At 50.5% G+C, this 20,180-nt stretch overlaps 6 protein-coding genes across 6 annotated transcripts; 3 read left to right on the top strand and 3 right to left on the bottom strand.

Moving 5' to 3' along the window:
• Nucleotides 1-958: 958 nt before the first annotated feature.
• FPRO_09412 (uncharacterized protein) lies at nt 959-6,023 on the top strand (the record flags this gene model as incomplete). Its single annotated transcript, XM_031232801.1, has 4 exons — nt 959-1,793; nt 1,850-2,431; nt 2,483-3,419; nt 3,479-6,023. 4 exons carry the CDS (start codon nt 959-961, stop codon nt 6,021-6,023), a joined length of 4,899 nt encoding a protein of 1,632 aa, XP_031082702.1.
• Nucleotides 6,024-6,668: 645 nt separating this feature from the next.
• Nucleotides 6,669-7,197, bottom strand: FPRO_09411 (putative NADH2 dehydrogenase (ubiquinone) 10.5K chain; the record flags this gene model as incomplete). The annotated part of the gene is made up of 3 exons (XM_031232800.1): nt 6,669-6,760; nt 6,846-6,952; nt 7,112-7,197. The coding sequence occupies 3 exons, from the start codon at nt 7,195-7,197 to the stop codon at nt 6,669-6,671; spliced, it is 285 nt and encodes a 94-aa protein (XP_031082701.1).
• Nucleotides 7,198-7,928: 731 nt separating this feature from the next.
• Nucleotides 7,929-8,679, top strand: FPRO_09410 (uncharacterized protein; the record flags this gene model as incomplete). The annotated part of the gene is made up of 4 exons (XM_031232799.1): nt 7,929-8,158; nt 8,219-8,234; nt 8,335-8,471; nt 8,526-8,679. 4 exons carry the CDS (start codon nt 7,929-7,931, stop codon nt 8,677-8,679), a joined length of 537 nt encoding a protein of 178 aa, XP_031082700.1.
• Nucleotides 8,680-9,455: 776 nt separating this feature from the next.
• FPRO_09409 (uncharacterized protein) lies at nt 9,456-14,688 on the bottom strand (the record flags this gene model as incomplete). The annotated part of the gene is made up of 3 exons (XM_031232798.1): nt 9,456-10,442; nt 10,495-11,145; nt 11,197-14,688. The coding sequence occupies 3 exons, from the start codon at nt 14,686-14,688 to the stop codon at nt 9,456-9,458; spliced, it is 5,130 nt and encodes a 1,709-aa protein (XP_031082699.1).
• Nucleotides 14,689-17,762: 3,074 nt separating this feature from the next.
• On the top strand, nt 17,763-18,858 carry FPRO_09408 (uncharacterized protein; the record flags this gene model as incomplete). Its single annotated transcript, XM_031232797.1, has 2 exons — nt 17,763-18,123; nt 18,176-18,858. 2 exons carry the CDS (start codon nt 17,763-17,765, stop codon nt 18,856-18,858), a joined length of 1,044 nt encoding a protein of 347 aa, XP_031082698.1.
• Nucleotides 18,859-19,054: 196 nt separating this feature from the next.
• Nucleotides 19,055-20,154, bottom strand: FPRO_09407 (related to YER185w, Rta1p; the record flags this gene model as incomplete). Its single annotated transcript, XM_031232796.1, has 2 exons — nt 19,055-19,651; nt 19,711-20,154. 2 exons carry the CDS (start codon nt 20,152-20,154, stop codon nt 19,055-19,057), a joined length of 1,041 nt encoding a protein of 346 aa, XP_031082697.1.
• Between the last annotated feature and the right edge of the window lie 26 nt (nt 20,155-20,180).

Here is a 20,180-nt window from a genome sequence, read left to right as displayed (position 1 = left end):
GTCTAATCAAATGGAATTGTTCCTAGTCCAAGCAAGAAACGAGTTCTCCAACAGATATTTCACAATCTACATATAACAGAGTAGCCGTTTGTGTGGAGCGAGAATCAGCAAGCACCCGCGTTGAGCTGCAAGATGCCTAGGCGACTGTATCGTTGACGCGTTGAGTACCTCGAGCAAAACTAATCTTACTATTGTCTAGTATATAAATACCGGCAAACCCAAGGTTAGTCTAGTTGTAACCAAAGTCTGTTACGCTCTATTATAGGCGAGCTAGCTAGCAAGCAGGCTGCGAGCCGTTCAGGAAGGTTTCCTTGCCTTTGTTTGACTTTGACAGTTTGCACTCCTCGAGTCACAAGCAAGCACTGCAAAGACACAACTGTTGGTGAATGGATACTTGCAAGCGAGAGACTTTGGCCATCAGTTCAGGTCTGCGCCAGCTGTGCCAGTGCGTGCCAGTTACTAACATTGCCAGTGTCAGTCACTTAATGTTTATTCGGTGACAATCATTGCCCGGTCTTCGATTTTACTTTTTGTTTTCCTTTTCTCTCTTGATCCTTTCCTTCCCTCTAACTCTCTTTTCTTTCTCCTCAAACATCACTCCCGCACATCTCGAAAACACCGACAAATCTCCCCTCCTCCTTCTTTCCTTACGGCGCATCATCGCGCGTTGGGCATCGACTTCAGGAAAGAACTACCTTCTTTCTGAAATTAATCTCCTCCATCTTATACCTGAATCTGAACCATAACTTGCACTTGCTTTGCGCTCGGGCGCTTCACTTCTCAAGGTAAGCCTCGAACACCTCTATTTATGCAAACTGTGATTTATCAAGACGAGGTGAATGCTTTCATCTCATGACCCCTAAGGATCTTCTAAGCCGGGATGAAAGTGTTCACCTTGTTTCCAAGATCAAGCGCACCTTGTCTCATCATGTGCTAACTGACCGTTACACAGAGCATCATGGCTCAACCTCAACCCGCTTCGGCGGGTGACTCCTCCATGTCCAATGGGCCATCCCCGCCGCCTCAACCAAATTTGGAACCAGACCGGACTTATGCCAGAGACCAGCCACCTAACTTGCGCGAAGCCTTCACCAGCTTCTACCCCAATGGCCTACCCAACTTCTACAAAATGCTGCAGACACCTGGTCCTGAGGGCGTCGTTCAAACGTACGTCGAAGACTACCTCCCTGTGGGATTCTACAGCAGCCCTCCAGTCGGGGCCAAAGCCATCTTCTCTACCTGTAATAGATCGAACCCCTTTCGTCGCATGGAGCATTTACTGCCTCAGCGCCGCGTTCACCTTTGGTCCGGAGACGAAGTTCAATCTGCTTGCAACTCACTCCGCAAGCTCTACTGGGAGGTCATAAAAGACATGCCGTATCCAGACTGCTGGGATAGCTTGTGGGACTATTTTGATGCCCAGGACATTTACAATTACGGAGCTTTGAACCTCTGGAATGTGGTTAGTCAACTGTTTGTCGAGAACCAGTCCATCGCCCTCGACGTCCATAATGCCTTTTCCATCGAAGTTGGCCAATGGGTTGATCACTGGTTGTATGACGACGAAAACCGCGACAAACTCACCAATAGCAATGAAACTGGTCTTTCTATCAATGGTGTCATCGGTTGGGAAGCTATGAAAGGCCTTCCGGATGATGCCATCCATCTTATTGCAAGTGCCCTTGCGCATCGACGATCTCTGTTACTATCACCCGAGAAATTGAGGCCAGGTGCAACGAAACCTAATCACTTCAAGGAGTTTTACGAAAAGGGGCACCTCGAAAACTGGTTAGGTATGTGAAACTTGCTTCCAAAATCAGGTTCTACCGTTATGCTGACACCTTCATAGCGGGCCAACGCGTCCTAGGACCTTCGGGTCTGTCTACAAGGCCAACGGAGTGGCAGCCTCACCATTCCTCCCCGGCATCAGAGAAAGTCACTCACCCTATCGTGGTGCTTGACGGGAAACACTACTTTAGACGGCCTGAATGCCGTGTGCCCAGTGCGGTAGAAGCGCTCCACCAATCCGCAGCAGCAGCAGGGCCTTCCGTTCACGGCAACAGCGAGACAGCCTTGATCGAACAAAAGCAGGTTAACGACACTACCGCTCACAGTGGTCTCCGGGTAAAAGCTCAGGCCAGAAGTAAATCTACAGAGCCTTTCCCTTCAGTCAGAACACCATCCCCCCACACTGATGGTAAGGGAAATGATGAGGAAGCCGCTTCCTCTTCCAACGAACACCACGAACAGGAGGAGCAGGAGGACTTTGATGCAATGACCCCCACAAAAGTCAAAAGACATGGCCGCAAAAATCCCCGGACCACACGAGGAGCTCGAAAATCCACAGTGACAACATCATTACCAGGCTCAGCAGTCATGCGTAACTCAAGTCTTGCTAGTCCTACAAAAGATGTTGCAAATGCCACAGAAAGTTCTAACCAGAGGCCTCCGACCGATAGCCAGAAGGCTGATTAGCAACTAGCCCAGGCTACTTCGAGTCGTTCAAAGGACCATATCACTGGAAACATCATCAGAGATGCAGAGTTGCGGTTGAGCACCAATGACAGACCCAAGAACCAGCGACCAAACCGAGCTTTTGATGAGCCAGTGGCTCACGGTCAGAAAGAAATGAAGTATCCTGGGACAATGAGTACGTTCAATCAGACGCAAACACCTGAACTAGGCTTTCAAAACAGCGCGATGAGTACTGAACCCCCTGAAGGTAAGAGACTTTCTGGGCAATTCGCGATGCACACCCCTCCCGTGGCCCCCTTTTACTCAGCAGGAACCTTTAGCCCTGCCACTCAAGGAAACTATTCTTTACTTCCCCAACAGAATTTTCCCATGCAGAATGGACTTGACCATGGATTTCCACTTGTTCAACAGTCACAGCCGCCTCAGAGGGGTTCATTGACTGGTCGTGGTAGAAATACCAGCAACTCTTCTCGGAATGATCGTTTCGATTCGAACGATGGCAGATGGCCCTATCAAAACCATGAGAATAACAACGGCGGGAATGCTGGATTGAGTCGCGGAGGTTTCCATCGCGGAGGGGCTCGTAAAAACCGCCGCGGTGGCCACAACCAGCGAAATGCAACCGCGCCTGTTGCGCAACCTCATACCGGCCCTGATTTCAACCAGAAGAGGCGCGAGGGGGCACCATGGAAGGATTCATGGCGTCGGGATCCAGTTACTTGCCAGAACGTTCAGGATGGTTTGTCGATCAAAGATTATGTACCTTGCTCTTGCTCGATCTGCGATTCTCGTGACCGCTCTGTATACATCATTGTCCAAGGCTACCAAGGATTTACTGGGCTAGACATACTCGCACGGCTCAAGTTTGGCCTGGCTGAGAGATATGGACATGTAGAAGAGGTGTTCCCGATCGCCTCGAAAGAACCAGGACGTTTTATTGCCCGGTAAGTCATGACTCGTTGTGGATTCATGTTGAAATCAATGACCAACTAACAAGAATTAGGTTTGTAAACTCCTCGTCAGTTGGTGAAGCACTGACTATTGGCGGCGGCAACATGCCTGAGCAAGGCATATCTGTTACATTCTCCCCTGCGTTGCGATCAAAATGGACACTCTTGGAGCAAGCACCTACTCGGCCACTCCCAGGTCGAGTTTCTGGTCAGAACTCCGCCGCTCCTCCATTCTCTCCTTATCCTTTCGGCCTATCGATGCCAGGCAATGCGCCGAGTACTGTCGCAGTCCCTCACATGATGCCAGGCATCGTTCATCCGGCTGTAGTCAACCCTGGGCAAGCACATAACAGTCATTTCTGGCAACCCAATGGAGGGCAACGTTCTTTGTCTGGACTTGTACAACCTCCAGCCCCTGGTATTCCATCTACAACTGTGCAGTCCGGACCCGGCATACAGGCACTCCTCCCTGGACAGCCGGCTCTTGATCCAAGGCAAATTGCCCCTCCTCCCATCCAGCCGGCGCAGGAAACCGCATCCTCTCGTGAGGTATTGCAGACTAAGCCTCCATCTGAAGAAGCTTTGGATGAAATCCATCACCTTGATCAAGATGATCCGGGTAGTCCGCGAAGTGACACAAGCAAGTATACTGGGATCAAAGCCCGTGTTTCCTTGCCCAGCACCCCTTCGAAAGCTTCCCTTGCCTCCCAAGGAACCCCAACGAAACCAAATGACAAAGCAGAAGGACTTACGGGTATTGATACGGCAGCACATCGCCTGAATGAGATGCCCATTAAGGCGCTTGAAAGCCAGGCAGATACAAAGGTGACATCTGGTCATCAAGCTGAACTACTGTCTGAACCAACTAGTAGCAAGAGCAGTCACAGTGGTGTCCCAAGCTTCTTTTCTGAGAATGAGAAAAAAGAGAGAGAACGAGCGTGGGCTAAAATTCCTATGCCTCTGACTCTCCGTGGGCCTCGCTCAGTTACCCCAATGAACCCGGTCAGCATCGCCACCGAGTGTGGCAGCAACTCTGAAGTTGGAAAGATTGACAATCGCGAACGTAATGCTACACAGATGGAGTTGCCAATCTCAGAGCAGAATGCAACCTCTGCTCCAGGTACCAGCGATGTTTACGAGCCATCTATGTCCGAGAACCCCGAGTCGAGGTTTCCGTTGCCGCAGGCGCCAAAAGGCTCTTCTACTGCCCATCCCACCAGGAAAACAAGAGAAGTTGCTACTGAGCCGCAGGGAACTACTATAGGTGAAGCACAGCCATCTGAGATGCCTGCAACCTCTCCCGTGACTGAAAATGTCATATCCAAGGTTGGGCAATCGTTTGAGCAAGAACATACTTCAGACACGCTCCCAAGAGGCAAAGGAAAGAACGCGAAGAAGGCCAAGAAAAAGAAAGCGAAGAACATGGCACCCACGAGCAACGAGTCCAATCACGCCTTTCAACAAAACGAGCCGCCGTCTTCTCCTCGATCCAGCTACATGGCACCTCAGCACATGCATGTTAGCAGTAGAGGGCTGGGGTCTAATACACACCATGGAGGCCATATCGGAAGTCAGGAACCGGGTTCATCCTCGCCTATCAAGCGACACCACGATGAACCTGAGCAGCCTTCTGTATCTGGATCTGCTAAGCGAAGCAAGAAGCATGGGAATAAGCACGAAATGGCTCAACACCAGCACCAGCCTCAGCCTCAACCCCAACCTCCATTTGACGAATCAGATTCCCCTGATGAGGACGAACGCGGTCGTCGGGGATTCAGAATGGGTAGAGGAGGTTCACTTCGCTTTGGCAAGCAACGTCGACCTCGTCCTATGATTCCTAGCTCAATGCTCGCAGGAGAACGATTCGATGCTCAAGCGCCACCTCCTTCGACCAATTTTGCTTTCCAATGCCAGAGCCTCCCCGAATCTGATGACTCGCCGGACTTGCGCGATCATGGAAATGGCGCAAGGAGCCGCCTCAATCCCGAGGCCCGAGAGTTTGTATCTCCATCGAGAACAGCGTCTCTTAGTAAAGGACCAGTTGCCAATCTGAGAGCTGGTGAAGCACCAAGCAGTGGCACAGTGAATGAATCGGCTGTCAAACATGTCCAAACAGATGAAATAATCCGAGAGGTCCCCAAGGCCGCGGACGATGATACATGCGAGACAACTCTTCAGGATGAGAAGGGCCCATCCGCCGTCACTAGCCAGACCCCTAAACGTCGTCGAGGCATCTCAGAAGCGGTCCAAAAAGGAACTCCTAGAAAGGAAAAGGGGCCTGCTCATCAAGGAGAGGGAAAGACTCCGGCAAAAAGTTCGAAACGAGGCAAAGGCAAGGAGAGGGCAGTGACGGTGAGTGCCAAGGCTGACAAGGCCGAGGCAAAGGTCGAGAAAGTTCAAGAGATGCCTCAAACCCCAGAGAATCAAGGAGGAAAAGTCAAGAAGCCTGGCCTGATCGACGATGACTGGCCCTCACTTCCAGCTTCTCGGGAACGGGCACAATCCAAGCCACAGACACCCTTGATTTGGGGTGGAAAGACAAAATCTACCCAAGACGATGGTGGGCTCGGACAAGGATCTCCTGTCACCAAGAACTAGACGGTGATGTGACTGAGACATAGCAGGAAGAACAGGGAGGACCGAGCAGACATGAATCGAGAAATGGTCAGTGAATTTATTTCGGTCGGCACCTTTCGCTCTACTTGGCATCAAATTAGTAGAAAGGGGAGGGGGGGTGAATAGGGGACAGGGTAGTGGATTTCAAGGGCTTGCATTGGGCATGGACAAGTTGGATTGTCCATTGACATAGTTTGCGATATCTGGTTTGTTGTTGGGCACGTCACAATGGTCTCAGGTCAGGGATTAGAAAAAAAGTGCGATTTATGCCAGGTGTAATATAGTACCGTGAGTACAGAGAGAGACATGGTGGTGCGTTATGTATGTTGATAATGATGAGGTGCTGCTACATTAATATAGCAAGCCCGGAAGCCTATATGTATCTCGATGTGTTAACAAATGAGGAACAATATGACTCCAGTGGCGAGCGACTTGGCCATGAAGCAGCTACGAGGAGGTCGATGTTCAAGATGATGGACAGGCTTCGTAGTAGTACAATGCTCTCTTGTCGCATGCTGATTTGACCCTTATGTACATTTCATCGTGGTGATGCCCGAGCTCGAGGTCTCTCCCTATAACTTCTCTTTGTTTTGGCAAATGTTGATAAAGCGATCGATACTCATGATTCTATTGATCAGCCTTGACCAAGCCAGTGACGGTCTCCTCAATCTCCTTGTCGGAGAGACCCTCGAGGATCTGTGACTTCTCGACACCTCGGTCTGATTTGATCATGTCAGTACTGCCGTGATTTGGATGATATCGCTCTAAGATGTCCGAGGGTTTCCAGCGATATAGAATACGAACCATATCGGGCAAAGACCTTGGGCTGGGTGCCAGCGGCCTCTCGGATCAGGATGGGAATGTTGGGGTTGTTGCGCTTCATGGTAGGGTACGATCGGGTGATGAATGATCTATATCGGCGCAGGAAACAATCAGCCCAAAGATCCCCCAGGTTCTACTGTCATTTTGCAATGTCGTCCGGTCGCTCGTGTCCTCCAATGCGCCCAATTGGGCCAGTACCATGCCGATTGTTGTCATCGCTGGGGAGTATAATACGGGTTTAGACGTACCGAAGAGCCGCGCTCTGCTCCGAAGTCTGGCAAAAGAGGAATCGCACCTCGCGGAGAGACTTTGTGAAAGCGTACTTGGCCGACATTATGAAGCGAATTGACGTGGTTGAGTCGTTCGTTAGGTAAAAACAGTAGCGACGGAGTCGGGTCGGCCTTGAAGTGCTAAGTAATTGCTAGCTTTTGGTAGGTTCCTCGATGAGGCTCGGGTGGAATAAACCTACTACTAAGGTAGGGACTGAAAAGCGGTACAAAGGTTATGTACCTTGGGTATAATTTGCATAAAAGAGCCAATAGTGTGCGTGCATAATCCAATTATGCACAGCCTCCGGTTCCGCTGACGGCTTTTCCTCCCCCACGTATCCATGAGATAGATGCCCGTATTTCGTCCACAGTGAGAGTGAGCCCCGGACGCACGATAACTCCGGTTTCCGGGCGCCGTGCAGTAATGGACTTAGTGGATGGTGCGCTAAATCCACAGACCACAGCAGCTATCTCGGGGCTACAGTGACCGACCGACCACCCTTGCCCCAACGTCTCAAAGCTTCTTTCGCCGACGTTGAACCTCATCTTTTTGACCACAACGTCTCTCTGTTGAACCAATCTCCCCTCCACCAAGAGATCAACGTGTAAGTTGCTATTGACTGTCTGATCGCGGATTGGGATTCAATTGTGTCTTTTATACTTTTCCATGCGGTCGCCGAATGTCTCGATTTGCGCGCAAACTATCTTGACTACCCAACTTCTTGATTCCTGATACTGCATCTCATATTAATTAGTATTGATTGATATTGGCACTGACGACAGTCGCATAGCAATCATGGCCTCCCCCGCAAGCACCATCTTCCGCGCCTCGCGCCCCCTCTTCCGTCAGGCTACCCTCGCCGCGCCCGCTCGACAGGCTTTCCGTCAGCAAACATTTCGACAGAACTTCTACCAGGGCAGCGGCCGTCGATGGCAGAGCACTGATGGCGCCCAGCAGCAGCAGCAGCAGAGCTGGTTCAAGCGCATGATGGAGAGCGAGGTCGGCTTCAAGACTGTGCATTTCTGGTGAGGACAAGTCTAGAACAAGCGATTGTTGACACAGAATGCTAATATGCGTGGTTGTAGGGCTCCCGTCATGAAGGTTCGTTGACTAAATCATCCCGCGATATCTACACTACGGATCCAACTACTCTCGAAACCCCGATATAATCACAATTACTGACCTTGTTCGCCATCTATAGTGGGCTCTTGTCCTTGCCGGTATCTCCGACTTCGCTCGTCCCGCCGAGAAGCTCTCCTTCACTCAGAACCTCGCTCTGACCTGCACCGGTATCATCTGGACTCGATGGTGCCTCATCATCAAGCCCAAGAACTACCTGTACGCTTAGAACCCGCTAAATCATACACACTCAAGCTAACAGCTGTGTCTTAGCCTCGCCGCTGTCAACTTCTTCCTCGGAATGGTCGGCCTCGTCCAGATCACCCGAATTCTCAGCTACGAGTCAGCAAAGAAGAAGAGCCTGGAGGGTGTCGTTGAGGACATCAAGGCGGACGCCAAGGAGACCATCCAGGAGGCCAAGCCCTAAATGCAATCAAGCATGGGCAAGTTAGACAATTGTCGAAAAGGGTGGCCTTGAGTCCGACATATCTCACGATTTGTAATGCCACAGTCGATTACTCCTTACAGAGGGACTGCTTCCAAAGGGCGTGGGTCGCAAATGGACGCATATATTGCTTGAAAAGGAGGGTGGGTATTGCAAAGCCATTCCAGAGTCAGGGGAGCTCAGGAATAGCTTGTCACTTTTTACATGGTAGATTACCACACATATAGTCAACATGTAAAAAGGATGGGTTGGGTTCAACAAATAAACACGTACAAAAGATGGCTTATATCTCGTACTTGTCAAGATTAACCACAGTATGCCATACCAGCTATGCAACAGCCGGTGACCTTGATTGTTATTATAATCCAAATCCACTATAGATATCTCTCTAAATTGTTCTTTAGGTATCATTCATGATGGCATTCACAACACTAGCAACTTCTTATACACCAACCTATGAACGCCCTGCCACAAATATTGCCCTTCGCCATAGATAGCCCCAGCCATCCATCCAACCATTAGCTGGCTGCTGGGCCACAGAGCGTCAAGTGAGGAACTAGGCCAGTGCCGATATGTACATGTACAGACTCAAAGGAAAGATAAGCCCCCTCCCTTTCTTCTAAAGCAGCCCGTCAATTTGATTGTTCATCTCATGATCTCAAGTCATTCATATTTCAAGATATTGTGCCCACGCCGGGTGGGTACTGAGTCTCCAGAGATGCTCATCATCGTAACCATTATCAATCATTCGCTTCCTCTCATTTCTCCGTGTGTCCGTCGTTCAAAAGCATCTCCAAAACGATCTGTCGACCCGGGAGCTCCGGATGGGCCATGGCAATCTTGACGGTGCCCTTTGACCCTTCGCTACCCGCGCTTGTCGACTGCATATATCCGTTACTGTGTGACTGCGGATTCAATGTGCTTCGGCCAGTCGGTCCACGGACGCCGAGATCGAGCACGCGCACGTCTCGACCGGCGATGATTTGGCGCAGTCGTCCGTTCTCGGCGTTGCGCACCTCAACATAGTCCTCGTTGAAGAGGAGGAGATACTGTCCATACATGGTCGCACCACGGGCCTTCTTCTGTTTGCCAGTGTACTCCATGATCAGCGTGCGGCTGACATCACCGTGCTTGTCCACGTATACAGCACAGTCCTCATATGTCACGATGAATTCGTTCTCGTTCAGCCTGAACATGCCGAGCGGCTTCTGATCTCGGATGCGGCTGGCAATATTGGCAATTGCAGGCGCCTTAAGGTCAGGAATAGACATAGGTTGCTTCTTATCCAGGGTGAGCATCTCGACTCCCTTCGCTGTCGCAACTGCAATGTACGTTTGGAACAGACTGAGGGAATAGCACTCCGTTGGGAAGAAGAATTCGTCAAAGTCGCGGAATGTCTCCGCGCATCCTCCACCACCAGCCTTTCGTCCGCCAAAGAGCCGAGACTTCTTCTCGGTAGATTTCTGGAAGATAGGCTCGAGAACCTTGAATGATGTATGCAACCCTTCCTTTCGTTTGTAGAACAGGAGCATTCTGTCCTTCATCTTAGCTGTGGCAAAGTAGGTGACGTCCTTGGCAAGTCTCTGTGGTGCCCGCCGAGGGCTGTCGTTGACAGGAGCCGAGAAGTCAGATACTGGAGCGATCACATCTAAAGGATATGAAATGAGGTTCTTGTCGGCAATGAGCACGCAGACAGAAAATTCCTCAAGGACAGCAATTTGAGTGACGCGGGTTGCCTGGACCGTCTGTAGTAAAATTGTTAGCTATATCAGATTGAAGAAAAAGGGAATCACATACCCTCTGCCATCCGCGAGGATTTGACGGCTCCGAGATGTAAACTCCGTAATCAGTTCCGATCGCAATAACAGATTTGCCAAAGGCAGTGAAGCTGGTAGCGCAGTTGACCTGGGCACGGCATACAGGAGCGACGCCCTGAGCCGGTCCCAGCACGCTCTCCAGCTCGTGAATTGCCCGGTCAAGAGGAGTGCCCTTTACAGCAACACTCGAGAACCTTGCGTACATAGAGGCGGTGTCGTAGTGGAAAGCTGCATCCGCGAGAACCCGCAGCCTGAATGGCTCAGCATTTTGAGAGAAGAGTGCCTTGGCGTGCCTTGTCTTGGTTTCGATAATCATGTTGCACCAGTCGGCACGATCCTTGGCTGATGATGCATACAGAGTATAAACCTCGTGGCCAAGATGCTTGACCTTGAACGGATACAGGATCTTTCCCTCCGTGTCGTTCGAGCCGGTTGGTGTGCCAGAGGCCATAGACGAGTTTGTCGCTGCGTGCTCCAGACCAGGTCTACTAGTATTGCTACTGACCTTGTTAAGTTGAGTGCTGGAGGCGGCCGCTGCTGTAGTTCTTCCCAATGGAGCAGTGATGCCCTTTTGCTTCTGAACTGGTTCGTCGTTGATGCTCTCAGGAAACAGGAGAGGCATGGGGATGGGCTACGCCTAGTCAGATACGGTTTCGTAAGCTGTGCAGTAAATTTCACGTACCTCTTTGGAAACATCATACTTCTTGTCCTTGCCCTCCTTGGGAGTCACCGTCTTGGCCAGGATCATGTAGTGGTCGAATAACAAAGCATGTGTGTCAACCCATCTAACTCCCTTTGATCCCATTCTTTGTAGGTCACCTTGGAAGATCAACTCACGGCCAAGATGGTCGAGATTCAAAACAGAATGGAAACCAGGCCGCAGCACCAGCATTCTGTTCAGTTCCATCATTTCGACTCTCTTGTTTTGTTCCTCGACCTTGAGATCGGACTCGAGAGTGACTTGTCGGATTTCCGCGATGGCCTTGGCCAAGTTCGTCTTTTCCTCGCTGTCGGTTGGCATCTTTCTCTCGACACTGTCGAGTAGAAGGGAGTAACGCTGAAGGCGCTGAATAGGCGCGATCAAGTAATGTGTCCAATCTTGCTTCGAAGACACCTTTTGCTTCTGCATGTCGTCCAAGAATCGCTTGAAGAGAATATTGCGATCGGCCTCCCTTCGAACCTGATAGACTGCATTGGGGTAAGCCGAAGCATACTCGATATAGACTGATTTGGCCTTGCGAATCCATTCTCGGAACAGATCGCTGAAGCCAATAATCCAAGGACCCTGCTCTTGTTGTCGATACTTGAGCTGCGACAAAAGATGGTCCTTGTTGATTGCCTGGACCTGGTCAAGCTTTCCAAACACCGTATGCAAAAACTTGTCTCGCTTCTCAGGCTTCAGGACAGGGGGTTGCATGGCCCGAAGCTGATCCCTGTAATACCTGCGGAAGATATCCAACTGCTTGATGTAGTTTTCCTCACCAGTAACAATTTCGTGTAAAATGTTCTGACGCTCGACCTCCTTCTTGGGCTTTGATTCCCAGTCGGCCTTGGTAAGACCATAAAAGACGTGCCACTCGTCTGCAGGTTGAGAGTCCTGGGCGAGCTCCTCCAAGTCAACCTTCTTGATAGTACGAGTGCAGTGATGAGAGTAGCACCGGCCACCAATCTCTTCGTCGTGGACCTTGGGAGCATAGCATCCAGAGCCGGTCAATTGCCACAAAACTCCAGAGATGCGGCCGTTTCCAAATTTGACCCATTCTTCATCAGGTACAAGCACACCTCGTTCCAGCATCAACGATACTACATGTGTGCTAAGAACTTCGGCATCTGCAACATTCATCATGGGGATCTTGCCAGTGAAGAGGTTGATCAAAGCCTCCTCGATCGTCTTGGTCCTTAGATCCATCTCACCTTCTCCCATCTCACGGATCCAATTTTCAAGACCACTGAGCGCCCATGGCTCAGCGCATCTGCGGAAATCAGAGGCATTAAGCTTGGAAGGGATGAACTTCTTCTTTCGACCGCTTGGTAGTGTGATTCCATCGAATGCCGCTATCGAGCCAGCAGGAGTCTCGTATTCCGGGAAAGATTGGTTCGATGGCACTTGCTGATGGCCGTGCCTGGCGAGCTTCCTCCTTTCTTCGGCAGCATCAGTCCTGGATCGAGCAGGTGTTTGCACTTGGGGTGTATGGCTATGACCAGCCAAAGAGATGGATCGTTCGGGTTGCAAGTTGTAAGCTTGGTTGCCTGTGTAGTAAGCTTCAGGGTTATCCGGCGCGCCAAATCGCGAATCTGTACTACGCGAATATGCGTGTTGGTATTGCTGTCGGTTGTTGGTCTGAACCGAGAGCATCGAGCTGCTATCGGATCCTGGCCCCGGGATTGCTGGGAGGGGTCGGTTTGATAGTCCCGGGTGATAGAACAGATCTTGCAGTTCATCCTTACTAGGGGACTCCGTTCCGCTCTGTCGAGACCGCAGTGATACTCGTTCATCCTCCTCGTCGAAGCTCAGCCGATGTTGTGTTGGGGGCTGCAAGCCTCCTGTACCGCCGTAGTCTATTTCTGCCGTCTTGAACGCAGGCACACTTTCCCCTTGATCATATGCACGGTTGAAATAGCCTGGCGTGGGCAGGGGTCGACCAGTATCTTGGCCGGATGAGGCGGGTGGAGATCCAACATCTCCGCCGTAGGTTAACGTACCACCAAATCCACCCCCTAGCATTCCCAAGTCTACACCAGCAAGATCACTGTCGCTGCTGTGGCCTTGCTCTTCAGGGTGAGTATGTAACGCCTTCGTTGACAAAGAGTTGATAGGAGCGGGCTCTGGAGAGGGTTCTGGCATAGCAGGCATGTCCGTATATCCGAAGCCGGTACTGAAGCGCTGTTCGTCAAGCTCAGCTTGCCGCATAGCCATGAGGCCAGCCTCTCCATATGCGTCGTCATCTTCTTCAGGCTCATAGGCGGTCTGACCAGTTCGCGTGGACGTCGTTCGGCTGGCATTGTTAGGAATTGTCGTGGCACCTGAGTCAAAACGTTGCAATCGCTGGCCATGAAGATCGTCATCATAATGACCATTCTCAGGCTCAGGAAGCGGACGGTAGCCTTGCCCAGAGCCGCCCAATTCTAACTCCAACTCTTGCATAAGGTTGTCACTCGTAATGCGCTCATGTCCGGCACTCCAGGTGAGCTCATCGTCAACAGGACGGCTTGGCAAGGGTGCATTCGTCGGGTGCCGTTGCAGTCCGGGTGATGTTGATCCAGGGTTCGCGGGTGATCCCATAGGCGAGGCTTGTGAATTTGAACGGGATCCTCTATTATATAGTGAATTATGCTCATTCGGGGAGTAATATGGCCCGACTGGCATTTGCGTCGCGGTAGGATATGGAGGCTGCGAAGCGCTTGAGAAAGATCCTCCCCCATTAGACAATTGGCCTGGGTATTGGCTATAAGACTGGTCATATGCCGAGGTCTGTGCTGCGCCAGGCGAGGCATTGAGTGAGGGGCTCCGGAGCGGCTGCTCAAACCCAGACGATAAAGCAGGAGAAGCCACAGATTGGGGATAACTTCCGGTAGAGTGATTGAAGCCAGGGGATGTTTGCGACCCATATGACTGGCCATATGTATTGTATCCTTGGTAAGAAGCCTGTCGTTGTGGGACATTGGTGCTTGCATAAGCAGAAGGGTCGTAAGCCTGCGGTGTGTAGGAGCTGGCATTCGAAGCATAACGCGAGGGGGGCTGAGGCTGAGGCTGGTTGCGGTATGGCAGAGCATTGGTGGAAGTCGACCGCGAGAAGCCTGAAGTTTGCGCAAAACTTTGAGGATTGTATGAGTATGTCGGCGTGGGGGGTACATCTTGGTACTGGTGCTGGTAACCCGACAGCGCGTTGTTCGTGGAACCGTAGCCTGGCCGGGCCGCCCCATTGTTGTTCATGAAGAGCTCATCCTCTCCAGAGCCACCAAAGGCAGGAGATCGGTTGGTAGGTAGTTGAATATAAGCAGCGTCGTCTCCGCCGTTGAAGCTAGCTCGGCGTCCAATATCGTCGTAGGATGAGTGCGGCTGTTGTTGTTGCTGCTGCTGCTGTTGCTGGTACTCTTGGCCGCGGCCGGCGACTGGATACTGCACAGGTGGCACATGGCCATATCTTCGCTGGTCGTCGCCGCGAAAAGACATGGCGGCGGGTGACTGTAGTTGGAAATAGTTGTGACGAGGGAATCGGGAATGGTTGTAAGAATAAATGTGAGTGCCGCTTGGGCTTGGCGGTTCGGGCGTCTACCTCGTATAGGACGGCGAGGGTTGATGGGCGTGGGCGGGTCGCATTGAGGGGTCGAGGATGTCGACTATGGATATAACAATGGATTGCGGGTGCTAAAGATGACGCTGTCGCCGACAGAGTAAGACGCAAGGAAAAGAGCGACAGATTTGTTGTGCGCAAAAACAAATCGAGGCGGTCGGGTCGGGTCTGGTCTCGAGTCGAATGAGCTCAGCGGAGAAAATGGATCTTAGGTCGGAGTTGGATGTGGATGGACTGGACTGGATAGTTATGTGTGATGGGCGGACTCGAGAGCGGCGAGCGCGGAATTGGGATTGGATTGTCTGAGCGAGATAGAGAGAAGCGAAGCTAGAGCGAAAGCCCCTCTTACTCAGACAGTGACAAGACAGGACAGGACTGAACAGACAGCGTAGGGAGTCTGGTCTAGGCAAACAGGGTCCTGAGTCCTCCTCCTCCACTTGGAGAATCTTTCTGTTTGTCGGGTCCTAAATTTGGGCCTGAGCTAGCTAGGTAGGTAATAAGGTAGGTAGAGAACAATATATAGAGCCTTGCGTCCTGCGGTGGGAGATGGACGACTGGAGACGAGAAGAACGATAATAAATCAGTCTCGTCCTCAGCTGTCAGAATCTGGTTGGTGCAAAGGCAGGGTTTAGCGAGTGACAAGGGAAAGAATAAGACAAAGTGATTAAACCCAAGAGAAGGGGACTGTATCCGACGGAGGAGAACAGAGCAGAGCAGAGACGGAGTGTGTAGTATGCAGGCGTAGGTGAGATTGGAATAACCCGAACTAAACTAATGAGACGTCACTGAAGATCAATCAGGCTCCGAAGCTTCCCCATGTCATTACTATCCAACCATCCAACACATCCTCACCATTCATGGACTATCCTCGGGAACGCCTTGAGGTGATGTTACAGTACAAGCCACAATCAATGATACAAAAGTTAATCTACTAACCTATAGTCTCAACGGCCAAGAAGCTTACCTTGCCTTGTGATACTGAGGAATCGCAAGTACCTGTTCAGTGCCTGGGTACTAACAAACAAACAAACGAACGAACAAACACGCTCCACACTGTTTAATTATCGCTTGGGGAACCGTGGGGATCTTTTGAACTCGGCCTTTGACCATCAAAAGTAAGGTACCTTGTTGTTCGAATTTACCCATGAGACTTGATTGTGCGACCACATCATAGATGGTCTAGGTCACAGGCTCGTGCTCTGGGTCATGCCCTGGGGTTTTTGGCGTCCGTGGCGGAGAATGTTTTACATCCTCGATAATTACTGAGCACGGATTAAAAGTTACAAACAATATTCTTGTTCGATCGCGGCGGTGCAAAAGACAACATTTCAAGAGCCATGATTGTATCGCGTTCCATTGGATTGGGTCTCAAGTTTAATGTGGGGGGTTCAGTACATACATTAGTGCCTAGACGTAAAGTTACTGGGCGGCCTCGCTGTCAGATTAGCGGGATCCAACTTAGGTACTTTCAGCGCACGTCACGGATGGCGCAATAATGAGGATATTGTCTCCCGGCTCTTCGTATTTTGATTGACAAGTACTGTATGTAGCAACTCTCACCTCGGTACGGGAATATCATTGGTCAAGGAATGCGTATCTCAATTTGGGACTGATATCCGACATTCAATACGGTCAGTTGTGAAGCAGCCTAGTACTACCAGGTACTTTGTTTGTACTCGCCCCAGGCCGTTGGAACTGAATCTTTCTTTCTTTGTATTAATTACCTTATGCTTTGTCTATTGTTAAGTTTGATCTACCGGAGAGTCCCTAATAAAAACTGCAACGGCTGGTGAACCTTGATTCAATCTGGTAAACACATGTGAATGACTCTATACCCCCCCCCCCCCCCCCCACCCAATCGCAATATTCCAAGACATTGCTCCCATCAACAAAACGATAGGGCTGATCTATGGTGACATTCCTATGATGAATGTCCTACTCATCTGACTGCATGTGCTAGGTTTCGGCATGTCGACTCGACGTGTTACGGCCAGACCGAACGAAGTATGTCAGCCGCCTAAAGCCACAGCCCTACAAGACAGCTCAAGCTGTTCTGGACAAACCCGGAGTATTTTACCATATGTAAGGACCCTGAAAATTGGGCTGCTGACTCCCCGCCTCGGAAATCCAGATAACTACCCTACCCCCAACCGAGCCAACTTCATCTCGCTCAATCCACAGCACCCATGCTGAGTCTGCTTGGCATTCACTAACACATCTTCTCTCCACTTATAGACGGTGTCTTTGCCCAAGAAAACAGCCATGGGCAGCAGTAATTGGGCACACCGTAAGACCCGTTAGAATTACCGAATCTGCAGGCTGACTTGCCAAACACTTTACGCATGCCTATGAGCAAGCCAAGCCAAGCCGAGAATGAGGTAACACAACTCAACTAACTGTCAGGTTATGAGACTTTGAAGCCGTCAGGCTGACTGCATCTCAATGGTAACATATGTTGTTGTAAAGCCTGAAAGGACTGATAGAAATTTACTGCTGTAGTATTCTACGCAGGAAACTACTTGATCCTTTTATACCGTGCTCAGTCAAACTTCATCAGCTCCAAAGTCGGGACAGCCTTATGAATTACGGCGACGGGCTTCGGCATCTGCCCCACTATTTACGGCACCGTTCGGGCAGCCCGGATACGGAGCTGGGGTCACCTTGTTTTGCTACAGTGAGGCTGTTAAATCGATGTTCAGAATATCTCTAAGTTTTTGAATATGAGAAAGTGCTTTGGACACCCGTAATGATAACTTCCGACCCTAAAACTCGCAGAAAGTGTTTCGAAATGTAAGCTTAAGTCTCAGATGCGGGTCTGGCCTCTGAATAGTGGGGGTTGGAGGAAGCGTGGGGTTTCACCTCTGACCTCTCGCCTCTGAATCAACTGAATCAACCTCACAATCTGATTCACTACAACTCCTCGAAACCTACTCCAAACCCATGAATCGTTACAATGACAGGTGACACACACCGCAAGATCTGTCAGCCCCTCCATCCCGCCATTCGTGACAGTCTAGATCCCCAATATGTCGCCTATCATGAGGCGCATCTGCAGTATATCGAAAGAGACGAGATCAATAGCTGGGACGGCTCAATCCGTACCAAGAAGCATTCTCTCCCTCCTGGAGGAACAAAACCTATTCCCGTAGGGAGCATCGGCGACCATGACGTTGCTAGATTCCGAGTGAGAGTTTACACACCAACAGGCCAATGTGATGACCGAGGCTGGCCTGTCCTCGTCTGGTTTCATGGTGGTGCCTGGGCAGTTGGGGGACTCAACAATGGCACCGATCTTTGCTGCTGGGCTTGTGAGAGTATGTGTTTCTCTGATTGTGTCTGATCGTACGATGCTTACACAAAATCCAGGAGCGCGGTGTATAGTCGTCAGCGTAGATTATGGGCTTGCCCCTGAAACCCCTTTCCCAGCTGCAGTCGAGGATGCGATTGACGCCGTAAGATGGGTCGCATCTCGTCCTACTGAGCTACAGAGCATAGACACTTCCCGTATTTCCATCAGCGGAACGTCAGCTGGTGCTAATCTGGCGATTGTCGCTGCATTATCTGCATCGAACCCAGAAGTCCCTTTACCGACAGCTCAGCCATCACTCCCAAACACTATTACACATCCTCCTATATCATTGGTCTTATTCATACCGGTTGTTGACAATACTGCCACAGCTGAAGGGGTATGGAGGCCCAATGCTGAGACTGCACCCTGGCTTACACCTGCACGAATGGAGTATTATCGTAAGCTTTACTTTACTCGTGATGACCATCGCTCTCAATGGGACGCAAGCCCTAACCTTGCCCCCGAATCTCTCTTGAGCAAGCTTCCAAAGACGTGGATCGCTGTTGCAGAGATGGATATTCTCGCACCAGAGGCACTAACTTTTGGAGAGCATTTGAGGGGGCTGGGAGTTGACGTGGAAACGCTACTGGTGAAAGGCGGGACACATTCTATTCTTTCGCTCCATGGCGTGATTGATAGGGGTTATAGGATGATAGAAGATGCTGTCAAACACCTACAAGTGGCTTTTGGCACGGGCTAACATTCGAAAGCAGCTGGAATATACTTCCTAAACTGCTCGGAGACACTCAGGGACTACCCATAGGATCCATATAGTTCACTACCTACAATACGTCCATTCAACGTTGATACCATCCTCTCAATGCCTACAGGCTTCCCTACATACAACTTGGTGATTGTTTGTTCTGATACACCAACGTACACGCACTGGACCAAGCCTAAACTGCCACAGCTTCGCTCGTGGGTGTCTTTCGGTCTGAATCCTCCACAGACTCTTCACTAGTCATGGCATTGTTTTTGCGCTTGCGGAAGCCCCAAATACCCTTGAGACCACCACCATCCATCTCCAAGAGCTCCTTCATACACAAGGCGGGATGGAAGATATTGAGAACGGCCACGGCAACAACAATCAAGATCCCCTCAAACCCAACAAACATATACTGATGACCCATGAGAGGTCCTTTCCAGCCTTCAGATAATTCCGCAACTCGAAACGCACTTCTCCAAAGAACGCAAATTGCAGAGAGTGATAGAGCGCAGAGAAAAGCTTTGAACCGTCGAGAATTGCGGACTTTGACGATTTCAGGGCGCTGGTCAAAGGCTGCTTCACCGAGGACACGTTGACGACGAATAGCTCGAATGGCAAAGTCAATTGAGCAAGCAATAAAGGCGAGAATCGTCGCAACTTGAAAGGCGAGTCCTGCTATCATGATATTTGTGCCTAGGTCTGCGCTTTTGTACTGTTGAGAAGCAACGGAGGCCATACCACCCCCAAGGGCTTGAAGGACTAGAGAGACAACATCGCAAGGGATGAACTAAAGAGTCGGTATATTAGAATGCAAGTTTGAGTCATATCCACAAGGCAATGGCTTACAAGTCTAGTATAGTATTCGGGAGGTAACCGTGAGTTCTCTGGTCCAAAAGCTGACACAATCCTGCGTAGGCAAAGATAGATACTCGCAGCCATGAAGGCTGGTCCCATGGTCAAGCAACAAATCTGAGTAAGAAAGGCATTCATATCGAAGCGATTGTACCAACTCGCGATGCGTCCACTGTATCCAATGATCTCGCACAGAAGACCTAGGATCATGGCAACATTGAAAGCTGTACCTCTGCGAGTGAAAACCCAAGTGACAATGAAGCCGATCAATGAAACTGTGAACATCGCAAGAAATGCAGCATTTGGTGCAAGATCGATGCGATAGAGGTAGTAGCCCGTATCATCGACACACGATCCAGCTTCGGGATTTTGAAGACAAAAGAAGGGCATGTCAGGAGCTTGTGTCCCGTTAAGGGAAACAGGGGAGGTTGGCTGCATAATGAGGAAGCGAAAGCAGGTCAAAT

This window comes from Fusarium proliferatum, assembly GCF_900067095.1.
Source record: "Fusarium proliferatum ET1 genome assembly, contig: FPRO_scaffold006, whole genome shotgun sequence".
NCBI lineage: Eukaryota > Fungi > Ascomycota > Sordariomycetes > Hypocreales > Nectriaceae > Fusarium > Fusarium proliferatum.
Note: the sequence above shows the minus strand (reverse complement) of the source record. Positions and strands in the feature narration are given on the sequence as shown.